At 45.7% G+C, this 17,006-nt stretch overlaps 1 protein-coding gene across 1 annotated transcript in view; it reads left to right on the top strand.

The window, feature by feature from the left end:
- LOC135057184 (zinc finger protein 845-like) overlaps nt 1-17,006 on the top strand; it is a 369,289-nt gene that overhangs the window by 222,978 nt on the left and 129,305 nt on the right. The window contains exon 8 of the mRNA XM_063963082.1: nt 14,953-16,446. Within this exon, the coding sequence (XP_063819152.1) occupies nt 14,953-16,446 (1,494 nt within the window). The remainder of the gene's footprint in view (nt 1-14,952; nt 16,447-17,006) is intronic.

Below are 17,006 nucleotides of genomic sequence, written 5' to 3'. Positions count from 1 at the left end.
TACTTAAGGTTCGCACGGCTGATGGAGTGCTAACAATTCAGAGCCTTGCCGTTCGGTCTATCATCAACCCAAGAATCTTTACCGCAGTTCATGGCATTCATGGTTGCAGAATCAAGACTGTTAAGAGTCACGATTAGTCCTTATCTAGACGACATGCTAATCAAGGCATCCCCTCCAGAACAGTTGATCAGGGATATTCAGACATCTCATCCATTTCTCATTCAACATGAGGGGATTGTGAATTTCCAGAGATCCAACCTCATGTCAACTGAACAGATTCAGTTCCTCAGTCTCATCTTGGAGACTGTACCATTGAGGGTATTCCTACCAAAGAACAAGGTCCAGGACCTAAAGAGATTAGTGACTCAGGTAATGAGGTCACAGATGGTCTCTCTACACCTCTGTGCGGAAATTCTCGGGAAGATGGTGGCGTCTTTCGAAGCTTTCCTGTACGGCAGACTTTATTCCCGACCATTACAGATGAACTTCATTGCTCAGGGAGCAGGGTCACAGGAATCTCGCAGCAGGCAAGAGATTCGGCATTTGGGATTGGAAGATCCTGTCAACGGACGCCAGTCTCAGAGGTTGGGGTGCCGTCTTAGAGGAACATTAGTTTCAGAGCAGATGGACGCTACTAAAGAGCAACCTACCCATACACATTCTCGAACTAAGAGCAGTTTTACAATGCGCTTTTCTTGGCCAAAGGACAAGTCATGGGTCAACACGTAAGTTGGCAGTCGGACAATGTCACGACGACGGCACACGTAAACCGTAAAGGAGGAACAAGGAGCGGGATGGCGTTGAAGGAAGCCACAAAGATCTTGTTTTGGGCAGAAAGGCGAGACATTATCCTCTCAGCATGTTCATTCCAGGTGTGGAGTACTGGGAAGCAGATTATTTCAGTCACCAGGACATGCATCCGGGAGAGTGGTGACTCCATCTGCTGAATTTCGACAGGGGGGTAATGACATGGGGTCTACCTCAAGTCGACCTAATGGCATCTCGGCAATACCATCAGCTGCCAAGATATGTGTCCAGAATAAGATCCAGCAACAGAAGGAGTGGACGCATTAACACTTCCTTGGGGTTACAGAACGGTTTGCGTTGTTCCACCTTTCTCTGACGTCCTAGTGGATGCTGGGAACTCCGAAAGGACCATGGGGATTAGCGGCTCCGCAGGAGACTGGGCACAACTAAAGAAAGCTTTAGGTCACCTGGTGTGCACTGGCTCCTCCCCCCATGACCCTCCTCCAAGCCTCAGTTAGATTTTTGTGCCCGGCCGAGGCTGGATGCACACTAGGGGCTCTCCTGAGCTTCTAATAAGAAAGTATATATTTAGGTTTTTTATTTTCAGTGAGACCTGCTGGCAACAGGCTCACTGCACCGAGGGACTAAGGGGAGAAGAAGCGAACCTGCCTGCTTGCAGCCAGCTTGGGCTTCTTAGGCTACTGGACACCATTAGCTCCAGAGGGATCGACCGCAGGCCCGTCCTTGGTGTTCGGTCCCGGAGCCGCGCCGCCGTCCCCCTTACAGAGCCAGAAGCAAGAAGAGGTCCGGAAAATCGGCGGCAGAAGACATCAGTCTTCACCAAGGTAGCGCACAGCACTGCAGCTGTGCGCCATTGCTCCTCATACACACTTCACACTCCGGTCACTGAGGGTGCAGGGCGCTTGGGGGGGCGCCCTGAGCAGCAATAAAAACACCTTGGCTGGCAAAAATACCACAATATATAGCCCCAGAGGCTATATATGTGATAATTACCCCTGCCAGAATCCATAAAAAACCGGGAGAAAAGTCCGCGAAAAAGGGGTGGAGCTATCTCCCTCAGACACACTGGCGCCATTTTCTCTTCACAGTGCAGCTGGAAGAAAGCTCCCCAGGCTCTCCCCTGTAGTTTTCAGGCTCAAAGGGTTAAAAAGAGAGGGGGGGCACTAAATTTAGGCGCAATATTGTATATACAAGCAGCTATTGGGGAAAATTCACTCAGTTATAGTGTTAATCCCCACATTATATAGCGCTCTGGTGTGTGCTGGCATACTCTCTCTCTGTCTCCCCAAAGGGCTTTGTGGGGTCCTGTCCTCAGTCAGAGCATTCCCTGTGTGTGTGCGGTGTGTCGGTACGGCTGTGTCGACATGTTTGATGAGGAGTCTTATGTGGTGACGGAGCAGATGCCGATAAATGTGATGTCGCCCCCGGTGGGGCCGACACCAGAGTGGATGGATAGGTGGACGGTAGGAACCGACAATAAAAGGCTGGTTGACATAACAGCTGTGGGACAGCCGGCTTCTCAGCCCGCGCCTGAACAGGCGTCTCAAAGGCCATCAGGGGCTCAAAAACGCCCGCTCCCTCAGATGGCAGACACAGATGTCGACACGGAGTCTGACTCCAGTTTCGACAAGGTTGAGACATATACACAATCCACTAGTAACATCCGTGATTTGATCCCGGCAATAAAAAATGTGTTACACATTTCTGACATTAACCCAAGTACCTCTAAATATGGGTTTTATGTTTGGGGAGAAAAAGCAGGCAGTGTTTTGTTCCCCCATCAGATGAATGAATGAAGTGTGTGAAAAGCGTGGGTTCCCCCGATAAGAAACTGGTAATTTCTAAAAAGTTACTGATGGCGTACCCTTTCCCGCCAGAGGATAAGTTACGCTGGGAGATATCCCCTAGGGGGTGGATAAGGCGCTCACACGGTTGTCAAAAGGTGGCACTGCCGTCTTAGGAACGGCCACTTTGAAGGTACCTGTTGATAAAAAGCAGGAGGCTATCCTGAAGTCTGTATTTACACTCTCAGGTACTAGACTGAAACCTGCAGAGCGTGCTGCTGCAGCGTGGTCTGTGACCCTGTCAAACATACTAGTTTGCTAACATGAGAACATATTAAAGACGTCGTCTTATATATGAGGGATGCACAGAAGGATATTTTGCCGGCTGGCATCCAAAAATTAATGTAATGTCCATTCTGTCAGGAGGATATTAGAGACCTGTCACTGGACAGGTGATGCTGACTTTAAAAGGCGCATAGAGATTCTGCCTTATAAGGGTGAGGAATTATTTGGGGATGGTCTCTGGGACCTCGTATCCACAGCAACAGCTGGGAAGAAATATTTTTACCTCAGGTTTCCTCACAGACTAAGAAAGCACTGTATTATCAGGTACAGTCCTTTCGGCTTCAGAAAAGCAAGCGGGTCAAAGGCGCTTCCTTTCTTCACAGAGACAAGGGAAGAGGGAAAAAGCTGCACCAGTCAGCCAGTTCCCAGAATCAAAATTCTTCTCCCGCTTCCTCTGAGTCCACAGCATGACGCGGGGGCTCCACAAATGTAGCCAGGTACGGTGGGGGGCCGCTTCGAAAAATTTCAGCTATCAGTGGGCTTGCTCACAGGTGTATCCCTGTTTCATTCAAGTAGTATTTCAGGGGTACAAGCTGGAATTCGAGATGTGTCCCCCCCGCCGTTTCCTCAAATCTGCCTTGCCGACAACTCCCTCAGGCAGGGAGGCTGTGCTAGAGGCAAATTAACAAGCTGTATTCCCAGCAGGTAATACTCAAGATGCCCCTACTTCAACAAGGACGGGGTTACTATTCCACACTGTTTGGGGTACCGAAACCGCATGGTTCGGTGTGACCCATTTTATATTAAAAATCCTTGAACACATACATAAAAAAATTCAAGTTCAAGATGGAATCGCTCAGGGCGGTTATTGCAAGCCTGGACGAGGGGGATTACATGGTATCCCTGGACATCAAGGATGCTTACCTGCATGTCCCCATTTACCATCCTCACCAGGAGTACCTCAGATTTGCGGTACAGGATTGCCATTACCAAGTCCAGACACTGCCGTTTGGACTGTACATGGCACCGAGGGTGTTTACCAAGGTAATGGCCGAAATGATGATACTCCTTAGAAAAAAGGGAGTTTTAATTATCCCGTAATGGGACAATCTCCTTATAAAGGCGAGGTCCATGGAGCAGTTGTTAGTCAGGGTAGCACTATCTCGGAAAGTGCTACAACAGCACGGTTGGATTCTAAACATTCCAAAGTCACAGCTGGTTCCTACGACACGTCTGCTGTTCCTGGGGATGGTTCTGGAAGACCAGAAAAAAGTGTTTCTCCCGGAGGAGAAAGCCAAGGAGCTGTCATCTCTAGTCAGAGACCTCCTGAAGCAAAACCAGGTATCGGTGCATCATTGCACGCGAGTCCTGGGACAAATGGTAGCTTCCTACGAAGCAATCCCATTCGGCAGGTTCGATGCAAGAATTTTTTAATGGGACCCGTTGGACAAGTGGTCCGGATCGCATCTTCAGATGCATCGACTGATAACCCTGTCTCCAAGGACCGGGGTATCTCTACTGTGGTGGCTGCAGAGTGCCCATCTTCAAGAGGGCCGCAGGTTCGGCATACTGGACTAGGTCCTGGTGACCATGGATGCCAGCCGTTGAGGCTGGGGGGCAGTCACACAGGGAAGAAACTTCCAGTGACTTTGGTCAAGTCGGGAGACTTCCCTACACATAAATATTCTGGAACTGAGGGCCATTTACAATGCCCTGAGTCAGGCAAGGCCTCTGCTTCAAAACCAGCCGGTACTGTTCCAATCAGACAACATCACGGCAGTCGCCCATGTAAATCAACAGGGCGGCACAAGAAGCAGGATGGCGATGACAGAAGCCACAAGGATTCTCCTATGGGCGAAAAATCACGTGTTAGCACTGTCAGCAATGTTCATTCCGGGAGTGGATAACTGGGAAGCAGACTTCCTCAGCAGGCACGACCTCCACCCGGGAGAGTTCGGACTTCATCCAGAAGTCTTTCAACTGATGGTAAACCGTTGGGAAAGACCACAGGTGGCCATGATAGCGTCCCGCTTAAGCAAAACAAAAAAAACTAGAGAAATATTGCGCCAGGTCAAGAGACCCTCAGGCAATAGCTGTGGACGCTCTAGTGACACCGTGGGTGTACCAGCCGGGTTATGTGTTCCCCCTTTTGCCTCTCATACCAAAGGTATGGAGAATAATAAGAAGGAAAGGAGTAAGAACGATACTCGTGGTTCCGGATTGGCCAAGAAGGGCTTGGTACCCAGAACTTCAAGAAATTATATCAGAGGACCCATGGCCTCTGCCACTCAGACAGGACCTGCTGCAGCAGGGGCCCTGTCTGTTCCAAGACTTACCGCGGCTGCGTTTGACGGCATGGCGGTTGAACGCCGGATCCTAAAGGAAAAGGGCATTCCGGAGGAAGTCATTCCTACGCTGATTAAAGCCAGGAAAGATGTAACTGCAAAACATTATCACCGCATATGGCGGAAATATGTTGCTTGGTGTGAGGCCAAAAAGGCCCCAACAGTGGAATTTCAACTAGGTCGATTTCTGCACTTCCTACAAGCAGGAGTGACTATGGGCCTGAAATTAGGCTCCATTAAGGTACAGATCTCGGCTCTGTCGATTTTCTTCCAGAAAGAACTAGCTTCTCTACCTGAAGTTCAGACATTTGTAAAAGGAGTTCTGCATATTCAGCCCCGTTTGTGCCTCCAGTGGCACCTTGGGATCTCAACGTGGTGTTGAGTTTCTTAAAATCACATTGGTTTGAGCCACTAAAAACCGTGGATCTAAAATATCTCACGTGAAAAGTGGTCATGTTATTGGCCTTGGCTTCGGCCAGGCGTGTATCAGAATTGGCGGCTTTGTCATATAAAAGCCCTTATCTGATTTTCCATATGGATAGGGCAGAATTGAGGACTCGTCCCCAGTTTCTCCCTAAGGTGGTATCAGCTTTTCACTTGCACCACCCTATTGTAGTGCCTGCGGCTACTAGGGACTTGGAGGATTCCAAGTTACTGGACGTAGTCAGGGCCTTGAAAATGTATGTTTCCAGGACGGCTGGAGTCAGGAAAACTGACTCGCTGTTTATCCTGTATGCACCCAACAAACTGGGTGCTCCTGCTTCTAAGCAGACTATTGCTCGCTGGATTTGTAGCACAATTCAGCTGGCGCATTCTGCGGCTGGACTGCCGCATCCTAAATCAGTAAAAGCCCACTCCACGAGGAAAGTGGGCTCATCTTGGGCGGCTGCCCGAGGGGTCTCGGCTTTACAACTTGCCGAGCTGCTACTTGGTCAGGGGCAAACACGTTTGCTAAATTCTAAAAAATTGATACCCTGGCTGAGGAGGACCTGGAGTTCTCTCATTCGGTGCTGCAGAGTCATCCGCACTCTCCCGCCCGTTTGGGAGCTTTGGTATAATCCCCATGGTCCTTTCGGAGTTCCCAGCATCCACTAGGACGTCAGAGAAAATAAGATTTTACTCACCGGTAAATCTATTTCTCGTAGTCCGTAGTGGATGCTGGGCGCCCATCCCAAGTGCGGATTGTCTGCAATACTTGTACATAGTTAACAAAAGGGTTATTGTTGAGCCATCTGTTGAGAGGCTTAGTATTTTCATACTGTTAACTGGGTATAATATCACGAGTTGTACGGTGTGATTGGTGTGGCTGGTATGAGTCTTACCCGGGATTCAAAATCCTTCCTTATTATGTCCGCTCGTCCGGGCACAGTATCCTAACTGAGGCTTGGAGGAGGGTCATGGGGGGAGGAGCCAGTGCACACCAGGTGACCTAAAGCTTTCTTTAGTTGTGCCCAGTCTCCTGCGGAGCCGCTAATCCCCATGGTCCTTTCGGAGTTCCCAGCATCCACTACGGACTACGAGAAATAGATTTACCGGTGAGTAAAATCTTATTTTCCAACTCATACCAAGGGTTCTGAAAAGGGTTCAAATGAGAACGAGTGTCGGCTATTCTAATCGCACCGGATTGGCCCCGCAGGAGTTGGTACTCAGACCGTCGGGGGTTACTAACGGAGGATCCTTGACGGCCACCTCAGAGAGAGGACCTGCTATCGCAGGGACCGTTTCAACACAGACCTGAACAGGCTGCGTTTAACGGCGTGGCTATTGAAACCCGGATCTTATGAAACAGAGGTAGACCAAGAACGGTCATTCTTACGATGATTGCCACTAGGAAGCCGGTCACAGCCATACACTACTACAGGAGTTGGAAGTGGTACTTGGACTGGTGTCAAGGGCATGGGTGGAATTCGACGAACTTCCACTTATCCAGACTTCTATTTTTCCTTTAGGCAGGTCTGGGGGTAGGACTGAGGCTGGGCTCTCTGATGGGTCAAGTTTCGGTTCTCTCCATCCTATTTCAACAGCGGTTAGATTCCTTACCAGAGGTTCAAACCCTTTTACAAGGGGTTCTTGGGATCCAACCCCCCTTTTTCGTCCTATTACTGCGCTTTTGAGCTTAAATTTGGTGTTGAAATTTTTGTGATCCAACTTTTGAGCTGTTAGCAAGAACAGACCTGAAATATCTCTCTTGGACGACCACATTAATGCTTGCCTTGGCTCCGGCCAGGCGTGTTTCTGGGTTGGGAGCCTTATCGTGTAAGAGTCCTTTTTTTTTTTTTTTTAAAGTTTTCATAAAGGATTGGGCAAAACTCTGTACATGAGCAGCTTTCCTTCCTAGGGTTGTTTCGGGGTTTCGCATAACCCTGCCAATTGTGGTACCGTATTTCCAGGGTCTAGCAGATAGAGGCGTGTCCTTGGATGTTGTCCGAGCATTACGGATATACGTACACGTTACGTTGTCCTTCAGAGAGTCGGACCCTTTGTTTGTCTTTAAGATGGGCCAAAGAAGGGTTGGCCAGCATCTAAGCAATTTTTGTCTAGCGGGATTAGGCTTACCATTCGGCAAGCCTATCTTTCCTGTGGTTTCAGAGTGGGTGCCTCATGGGCGGCGGCCAGTGGTGTTTCCACTACTCAACTTTGCAGAGCGGCAACGTGGTCCTCAACCCACATGTTCGCGAAATTTTACAGGTTTGATACCTTTGCGTCCGGGGACTCTTAAGTTCGGACGTTTAATTTTGCAGGCCACCGACAGCACTCCCTCCCTGGGGGATAACTTTGGGACATCCCCTAATGTCTAAGGATGCTCCAGTGTCCCCTAGTGGATGAAAGAGAAAAGAGGATTTTGGTACTTACCGATAAATCCATTTCTCTGAATCCTCTAGGGGACACTGGACGCCCGCCTCGGTGCTGTCAACCTGCTGCGTTCAAACTACCTGTTTACAAAGTTTGTACAAACAGCGTTAGTTTTTCAGTTAAGAGTTTCTTGGTTGCTGTTTGATAGGTTGTACGGTTCGGTTCCCCGCCAGGTGCTCTACTATTATGTCCTATTCTCTCAGTCAAATTTTCCAAACTGAGGCAAGAGGGATGTGAAGGGGGAGGAGCCGGCTGTGCAGACAATGCTAATTTTTAGATTGTGCCACACCTCCGGTTGCAAGCTTCACACCCCTAATGTCTAAGGATGCTCCAGTGTCCCCTAGAGGATTCGGAGAAATGGATTTATCGGTAAGTACCAAAATCCTCTTTTTTGACCCCCCCCACCACCACCACCGTATACTGCACCTCAATCCTCTTTCATATTCTGCACATCCCACCATATGCTGCCCCTGTATACACACTGGACCCCCATACCCCTCCATATAGTGCCACCTATATACAGGGCACCCCTCCTCCATATACTGCATACTCTGCACCCCCTTTTCCATATACTGTACTGCAACCCCAGGTTACTTGCCATCCCAGGACTTGGCAACAAGTAGCTGCAGTAACCAGAAAACTGATATAGAAACCACCAGACAGTCCCATAGCACTCAGAGCGAAGACATCGGGGACACGTGGCCACTTACTGGCGTGGAGGGAAGGAGAATCAGTCTGGCAGGAAGAGGCGAGATCCTGTATCGGTAGAGCAGTGCGGTGACCAGGAGGAGGGGTTGGTGCTGGGGCTGCAGATGATTCGGGTGAGGAGGCGGCAAATAACTGGCTCAGCTGCTTCATATATACTGCGTGCAAACAGAGGCCTGGGATCCTGTGCTCGCCCCTCCCACACCCAGCCCAGACCCCTGCGGCCAGCTGCTGGTGGCTACTGGTGCCCTCTACCCCATGCTGCCCATTACTGGTGTATACAGTGCAGCATCATTATAGCCTGCCCATTACAAATAACACCACTCTCTCTCTCTCTCTCTCTCTCTCTCTCTCTCACTCTCTCACTCTCTCACTCTCTCACTCTCTCACTCTCTCACTCTCTCACTCTCTCACTCTCTCACTCTCTCACTCTCTCACTCACTCACTCACTCACCATGACAGAGCCCCGGCTCCCAGCAGCAGGACTTCCAGAAACCAGGCAGCTCATGTGTGCGTAGCGATCGCCATCCTAATATAATCCAGCCCTGGTATCTTTCATTTTGACGGGCTTTTAACTAGTAATGCAATAATGACAAACAAAACAATGATATAATCCTACATATGCAGTAGTAGTATAGAAGGATCTGTGTAAAGGTGTGTACACACGGTGAGATATTTTCTTTTGATTTTGACTAAATAGTCAAAATTGCAAGAAAGTTTAGTGCAAATCGCAAGGTGTTATGCGATTGCGATCCCAGTTCGATGCCGATGCTCGGTCCCGCCAGGTCGGTATCGCAAGAAAAGAATGACTGTGCAGGCAAGTCAATCCTTACTAGATCGGTGTACTATCTAGTTCATCTTGCACGTCAATTACATCTCACATAAGCCAAAATCGTAAGCACACATAGTCCATTTCTCAAGAAAAGTTAGTCAAAATCGGTGGTGCTGTGCTCTGGGGAGATCAGGGGAAATCGCAAAGTGAAAATCGGGCATAGCAAGGATCTCACCGTGTGTACACACCTTTAGAGCAATGACCCAGGTTTTTTTTAATGTAAGAGGTAGAAAGAAAGGGGATGTGTATGTCGGGTTTGTTGGGACAATGCCTAGGGGGTACCGGGGGGTGAATCAGAGAAGATGAAGTGAACCCAGGGCATTGAGGAGAGTAAGAAGAGAATGGCAGGGAGACCTGGTGATGTGCTGTGCAGCTTTTAGTGAAGGATTTTGCCTAATTATTTAAAATGGGCGTCATGTATTCCTTGCGATAAGAGTACCGTAATCGGATAAATACAATGGAGTATGAGGGGGATTGGAAGATTTCCAGTCAGCCGCTAGTGTATGGGTGGCCACTAATGTTATAGAAAGTTTGATGTTTGCCAATGTTGGGTAGTAGGAGAGGGGGTATCGGGTGTAGCAAGTAGTACTTGGGAGACAAAGGGATTTATGGACAGGATGGAGGGTTTCGAGTCTGACCAAAAGCTAGTAAGTCTTGGACACGTCCACCAGATACGTTGGAAGGTGCCCAGAAGAAGACGGCCTCGCCCACATCTGTCTGAGGTGTCCGGGAAGATTTTATAAAGATGGGTTGGGGTATAATACCACTGATATGGCGGCTTATAAGCGTTCTATGTCATTTTATACGAGTGAGTTCAGGGAAGAACCTGACACTACCGGCCAACTAGGATGTAGCGAATGAGGGCTTAAGTCCCGGGCAATGGTTCTCTCCCAAGCAGATGAATTAGATGCAATTACCGGATGGCTCTTTACAGTGGCTGGGTGTTGACATTGAGGGAGATGGAGGAGAGTTTAGGAATACAAATACTCTGCTTCAATAGAGACCCATACCTTAGGAAGAGGTGCTGTATTTCATTGGGTATACTGGGCGAGCTGCACTGCAAGGTACTAGCTATTAGTTGGACAGTCCAATTTTGAGACAACTCTAAGGGCTTTGGGGAGATTACCCGAGAAGAGTAAAAGAGCAGAGGGAGAATGGTTATTTTCATGTTGTTTATTTGTCCGATCCAGGAGATGAAGTGTGTGTTCCAGTATGATCAATCCAAGTGATCATGGATAGGAGGGATGGCGGTCATTAGGTCGACATGAGTTAAGTCGACATACATTGGGTCGACATGGGAAAAGGTTGAAATTAGTTTTTCACTCTTTTTTTTTTTTTTCCTCTTCATTTTTTGACCTTTGTAATACTTAACAATCCATGTGGACTACAATTGGGAACAGTAACCTTGCCCGAAGCTCACTCGCCATGCGAGGGGACACGATGCACTATTTGGGGTTCCCCGTCACTTTTCTAAGAAAACTACAAAAAAAAAAGAAAGAGAAACTCATGTCGACCGTTTTCCATGTCTTCCTAATGACCACGACGACCCAATGTATGTCGACCTAACTCAAGTCGACCTAATGAACCACACCCAAATAGGAGGTGGGGTAGTATAGAGCTGGTGATAATAGTCAGTGATACAAATATTTACATGTTGGAGACGCCATGTGAAGGGGAATTGTGATTCTACAAGTATAACTAGAAAGGCCTCCGTGCGCTGCCAGAGTAGCAGCTGTCACAGGGGTTGTCAGCCACAAGCCTAGGCTAATAGAAAATAGAAATATTAATATAGAGACAGCGCTGTAAAGTGTCATGTACTATAAAATATATTAATAGAATATTGGGTGGTTTCAAAATAAAGAGAACACATTTATTTCCTATATTGATTAAATATAAAAATCCTTGAACGAGGACAATTGTGTCCTTATATTCAGGAAAGTTCTTTTGATAATACGATGGTATTAGAATCTGAGTAGAAGTAATAAAAGTGATTGTGGAGTTTTCTGTAGATGATAGTCCGGTGCTAAACATAAACCACCTAAGATTCTGCAATTAGCAGGAATGATGTTACCAGGTAGGTGGGATGATGTATCCGAGCAGTCCTTAGCAGGCAGGATCGCAGGTGATACAGAGCTGGTGGAGATATCCACAGGGTAACTAGTAAACTGCAATATTCTGGGTCAGAGCAATGTAGAAAGGAGTCCGAGAAGGTAAGTAGCAGTAGGCTTGACACGTTTCACCCAGCTTCCTCAGAATCATCTGGATACGGTGGGGGTATCCTCTTAAATAGTTGCAGCTGTGTGTTCAATCTTAAGCCATCCAATAAAATACATACAAACTTGAATTGTGTCCGGCATATCCATACCCTCCAACTGTACCTTTTTAAAAGGTACAGTACCTTTTTTTTTTTTTTTTTTATAATGGTCTGTACCGATTTCTATCTCTCTAAACTTCCATTGAAAGTATAGGAAAAGGGGTGTGGCCACACCCACTTTTCTAATTTGTACCGATTTTTATGTGTAAAATGTTGGAGGGTGTGCTTATCTAATACACAGATATATACGTACATATAAATGAATATAAATACCTTTTATATATAAGAAACACTGGGGCAGATGTATTAACCTGTAGAAGGCATAAAGAAGTGATAAACCAGGGATATGTGCAAGGTGATAAAGGCACCAGCCAATCAGATCCTAACTTGTTAATTTACATATTGGAACTGATTGGCTGGTGCCTTTATCACCTTGCACATATCACTGGTTTATCACTTCCTTATGCCTTCTACAGGTTAATACATCTGCCCCAGTGTCTCAAAAGGTGAACAGAATAGAACACAGATCAGGTCATATGATAGAGATAATATCACATGATCTGGTAGCAGCCAATTAAACATTGTGTAAACAACACCAAGTGATTGGCTGTCAACCAATAAAATAAGTGGTTTTGATTAGGATGGAAGATAAATTCAGTTGGTGTAAGGATCCTAGCAGTATGTGGCAGAGTATGCAAGATATTACTGATTATTAACCCATTAAGATAGAGTTAAGTGGAGTAAATAGTGCTTTGGTGGAAGATCTATATACATTTTATTCATGGTATAACAAAGAAAATACATCAAGTGTTAAGGTGACTCGGCCTGGGGGAATTACCCTTAGTCATTGATGAATTAACAGTCCTGGGATGTCTGCATAGTGTTAATCCTGGTAAAGCTGCATGTCCGTATGGGATCCAAGGGAAAGTTCTCAGAGAGTGCTAGGATCTTTATGTTGATATTTAATGTGTAACTTGCTCACTGTCTAGTTCAATGGTTCCCAAACTATTTTGAATCACAGCGCCATAGAGTATCAGAATTTTTTTCATGGCACCCCTGGGCCAAAAGTTTTCTATTGATATATTTAGAATAAATATTAAATGAAGTAAATTGTGTTTACATGTCATCCTTGGGTTCAGTTGTGCGGTGAGGGACAGGATTTGGTACTGTCTGTCTACATATGTTATGATTGGCAGCTACCAGCACTAGTTTTGCCCATTACATTGATTATAAATAATTTGAATTGATCCTGGGTCACCAATCTATGGCACCCCTGCAAGTGTCCTGAGGCACCCCTCGGCACACAATCTTAAAGGATTAATGCCCCATCACTTTGGCCTCTCTGGTCATGAAGTGCTTCATGCATCTGGTTTTGAGATATCATATCTCAATTTGCTGCTGACTTCGATCCGGTTCAGTTTGGTTACGGGAAGAATTGCTTTACAGATGCTGCCTTTAACTGTTCTTCTTCAGGTTCAGGATCACTTACAGCAGAAGAGGTCCTATGTTATAATTTTATTTGCTGATTATAGTTCTGCTTTTAACACTATTTCTCCTTCATCCACTAGGGCCCACTGGAGCGTAGTTACAATGGGGAAATAGTATGTGCAATTGGGATTTAAACTTCTTGACTGATGGGCCTCCAGTGGTCAGGTTGGGGGAATTTATTTCAGGGGAAAATTGGCTAGAAACGGGTGCACTGAAGGGGTGCGTTCCTAGTCTGCTATTATATTCATTATGATTGTGTATCAACCTCAATATCTGTTAAGATTGTGAAATTTGTGCACATTACTAATTTTGTTGGCCTGGTAGGTAAAGAAGACGAGGAAGCATACAGGTATGAAGTTTTAAAATTAACGGAGTGGAGTAAAGGTTACTGCCTATTCCTAAATACTTCTAAAACAAGAGAGCTGGCAAATGATTTAGGAAGGAAAGCCGGGGACACAAGGTAGCAGTGGTTTTATATAGCATGATTGAGGAGGTGGAATTTTCTCTTTCATCCACTAGGAGACACGAGTTACATTGGGTATAGATGGGTGATGAATGGAGTCTGGCATAAGAAGTCTCTAGAATTGAAGTTTGCTTTTCCCCCTCTATTCCCCACTGGCCTCAGTTTAGATTGTGTATGATGAGGGAGTCGGCTGCTCTTTAAGCTGTCTCCATCCTTTTTACTTTTTAACATATATTTTTGTTTTACTTTTATTTATTTTTCTACATACTGATCTCCACAGAGAAGACTGCAATCTGCTGCAGTCTGCCTGCACCGTGGTAGCCACTAGAGGTACCTGCCACTGCTTACTGAGGCCAGTGTTGCGGGCCCCTGGCCAGAGGGTCACTAGCCCCTGTGTGCTCCCTGTGCACTGGAAAGCAGGCAGAGGTAAATGTCTCCCACCACATTGCTTAGCAAGAGCGGTGGGCTTTTTAGTGATCGGTACCTCAGCCGGATGCCTCTTAAGCTGGCCATACACCTAAAGATTTATCTGTCAGATCTGACTGGTTGGAATGAAAATCTGGTAATGGATGAGAGCAAATGGCAATTGACCATTTGCTTCTAAATGCCGTAAAACTGACAAAAAGGTCGTTCAGAAAAATTGATTAAATCAAATGGATTTAACCAATTTGTCTGACCATTTTTGTCTGTTTTCCAGTGTTTGGGTGCAAATGGTAATTGTCATTTGCTTTCATTCATTACCAGTTTTTCTTTCCAACCAGCCAGATGTGACAGGTAAATCTTTAGGTGTAAGGCCAGCTTTAGAATGCAGCCATGTAAGCAGCACCAGTATGTGACCAGTGTCCCCCACATTGCAGCTGGCATAATTACAGTGCTTTTTATTGTCAGATTTCAAATATTTCATCCACTGTTGCCGTGCAAGCTGCCCTTCCCTATGGCAGGTTCTATACAGTGTGCTCTGTAATGTGGTTGTATCTTTTGAACAAATTCATATTTACTCTTTATTGTAAAGGAGCGTACACTTTTTGCAAACTGAAATCAAACAACTGAACATTCTGAATGTGTCTTTTAGTATTATATCTTGGGCCTCAGTATTTCTATACATTTATTTCCAGCAGGTGCACACAAAAGAAGGAAGATATCGGATGGACATCTCATTTTATCTGCAGATTTTAAACAAGAAGATAACATCATAGGAAACTCTCCAGGAGAAACCACCATTATACTAAATATACATCCAGTTCATCACAGTGCAGATATGTCCTCTCATCCCTCTAATGATGTGGACTGCTCTTCTGATAAGTCAGATATTGTTACACATAGTACAGCTCATACAGGTGATATAGATTTTTCCTGTTCTGAGTGTGGGAAGCATTTCAGATATAAATCAGCTCTTGCTGCACATGAGAGATGTCACACACGTGAGAAGCAATTTCCATGTTCTGAGTGTGGGAAATGTTTTAAACAGAAATCAGGTCTTGTGACACATCAGAGAATTCACACAGGTGAGAGGCCATTTCCATGTTCTGAGTGTGGGAAAGGTTTTAAACAGAAATCACAACTTGTTATACATAAGAGACTTCACACAGGTGAGAATCCATTTTCATGTACCGAGTGTGGGAAATGTTTTGCTACTAAAGCACGTCTTCTTAGACATCAGGGATGTCACACAGGTGAGAAACCATTTCCATGTTCTGAGTGTGGGAAATATTTTAGAGATAAATCTGCTCTTGTTGTACATCTGAGAAGACACACCGGTGAGAAGCCGTTTCCATGCTCACAGTGTTCCATGTCTTTTACGCAAAAATTGATACTCCTTTATCATCAAAAAAAGCATGCAGGTGAGGAGCCATTCCAGTGCTCTGAGTGTGGGAAATGTTTTACACAGAAATCAGCTCTTGTTGTACATCAGAGACGTCACACAGGTGAGAAACCATTCCAGTGTTCTGAGTGTGGGAAATGTTTTACACAGAAATCGGCTCTTGTTACACATCAGAGAAGTCACACAGGTGAGAATCCATTCCAGTGCTCTGAGTGTGGTAAAAGTTTTACACAGAAATCAGCTCTTGTTGTACATCAGAAAAGTCACACAGGTGACAGACCATTTCTATGTTCAGAGTGCGGAAAAAGTTTTACACACAAATCAAAACTTTTTAATCATCAAAGAAGGCACACAGGTGAGAATCCATTTACATGTACCGAGTGTGGAAAATGTTGTACAGAGAAATCGGACCTTGTGTCACATCAAAGAATTCACACAGGAGAGAAGCCATATTCATGTTCGGAGTGTGGGAGACTTTTTGGACATAAATCAGCTCTTGTTAAGCATCAGATAACTCACACAGAGGAGAAGCTATATTGTTCTGAGTGTGGGAAATGTTTTACACAGAAATCCAGTCTTGTTACACATCAGATAATTCACACAGGGAATAGCCCATTTCCATGCTCTGAGTGTGATAAAGGCTTTGCATATAAATCCGCTCTTGTTACACATCAGAGAAGTCACACAGGGGAGAAGCCATTTTCCTGTTCTGCGTGTGGGAAATGTTTTGCATACAAATCAGCTCTTGTTATACATCAGAGAAGTCACACAGGGGAAAAGCCATTTTGCTGATGAGTGTGGGAAATGTTTTTCTCAAAAAAACAACTCTTGTAAGGCATTAGAAATCTCATTAAGAGAAAATTCAGTTTTTATGAGTTGATATACGCAACTGTCACAGGGACACTAACTATTGTAAAAGCTGTTGATATTAATATCAATTATAAACATTAACAAACTCCATCTGAAGGCTTGTCAACATCCCTGAGTTATGCGACATAATCCAAACATGTTGTAATCCCTCTCCACAGAATTATTGTAGATAATCAACATAAACCTGTAAAATACATGGAACTTATTGCAGTTTCCTAATTCTATTGCAAATCGCCATAATTCTCCACAGTAATAATAGACCAAGAGCCCAAGTCAGTTGCTGCTGCGTCAAAATCATAAATGGCTGCTTTTGGCCATCTGCGCTTGTGCAAAATATACAGCATGCGTGTGCGGGCATTCACATAACAATTGCATCCCGGATGCAAATGCTGTGATTGGCAGGCGGTCGGGGGCTGTGATACGGCATTGGGGGAAGGGGCAGCAGGAAACAGGCGTGTCATGGCTGGCTTTGGGGCA

This window comes from Pseudophryne corroboree, chromosome 3 (genome assembly GCF_028390025.1).
Source record: "Pseudophryne corroboree isolate aPseCor3 chromosome 3, aPseCor3.hap2, whole genome shotgun sequence".
NCBI classification, from domain to species: Eukaryota; Metazoa; Chordata; class Amphibia; order Anura; family Myobatrachidae; genus Pseudophryne; species Pseudophryne corroboree.
The sequence above is the reverse complement of the archived record's forward strand: the minus strand, read 5'-3'. Positions and strand labels throughout refer to the sequence as shown.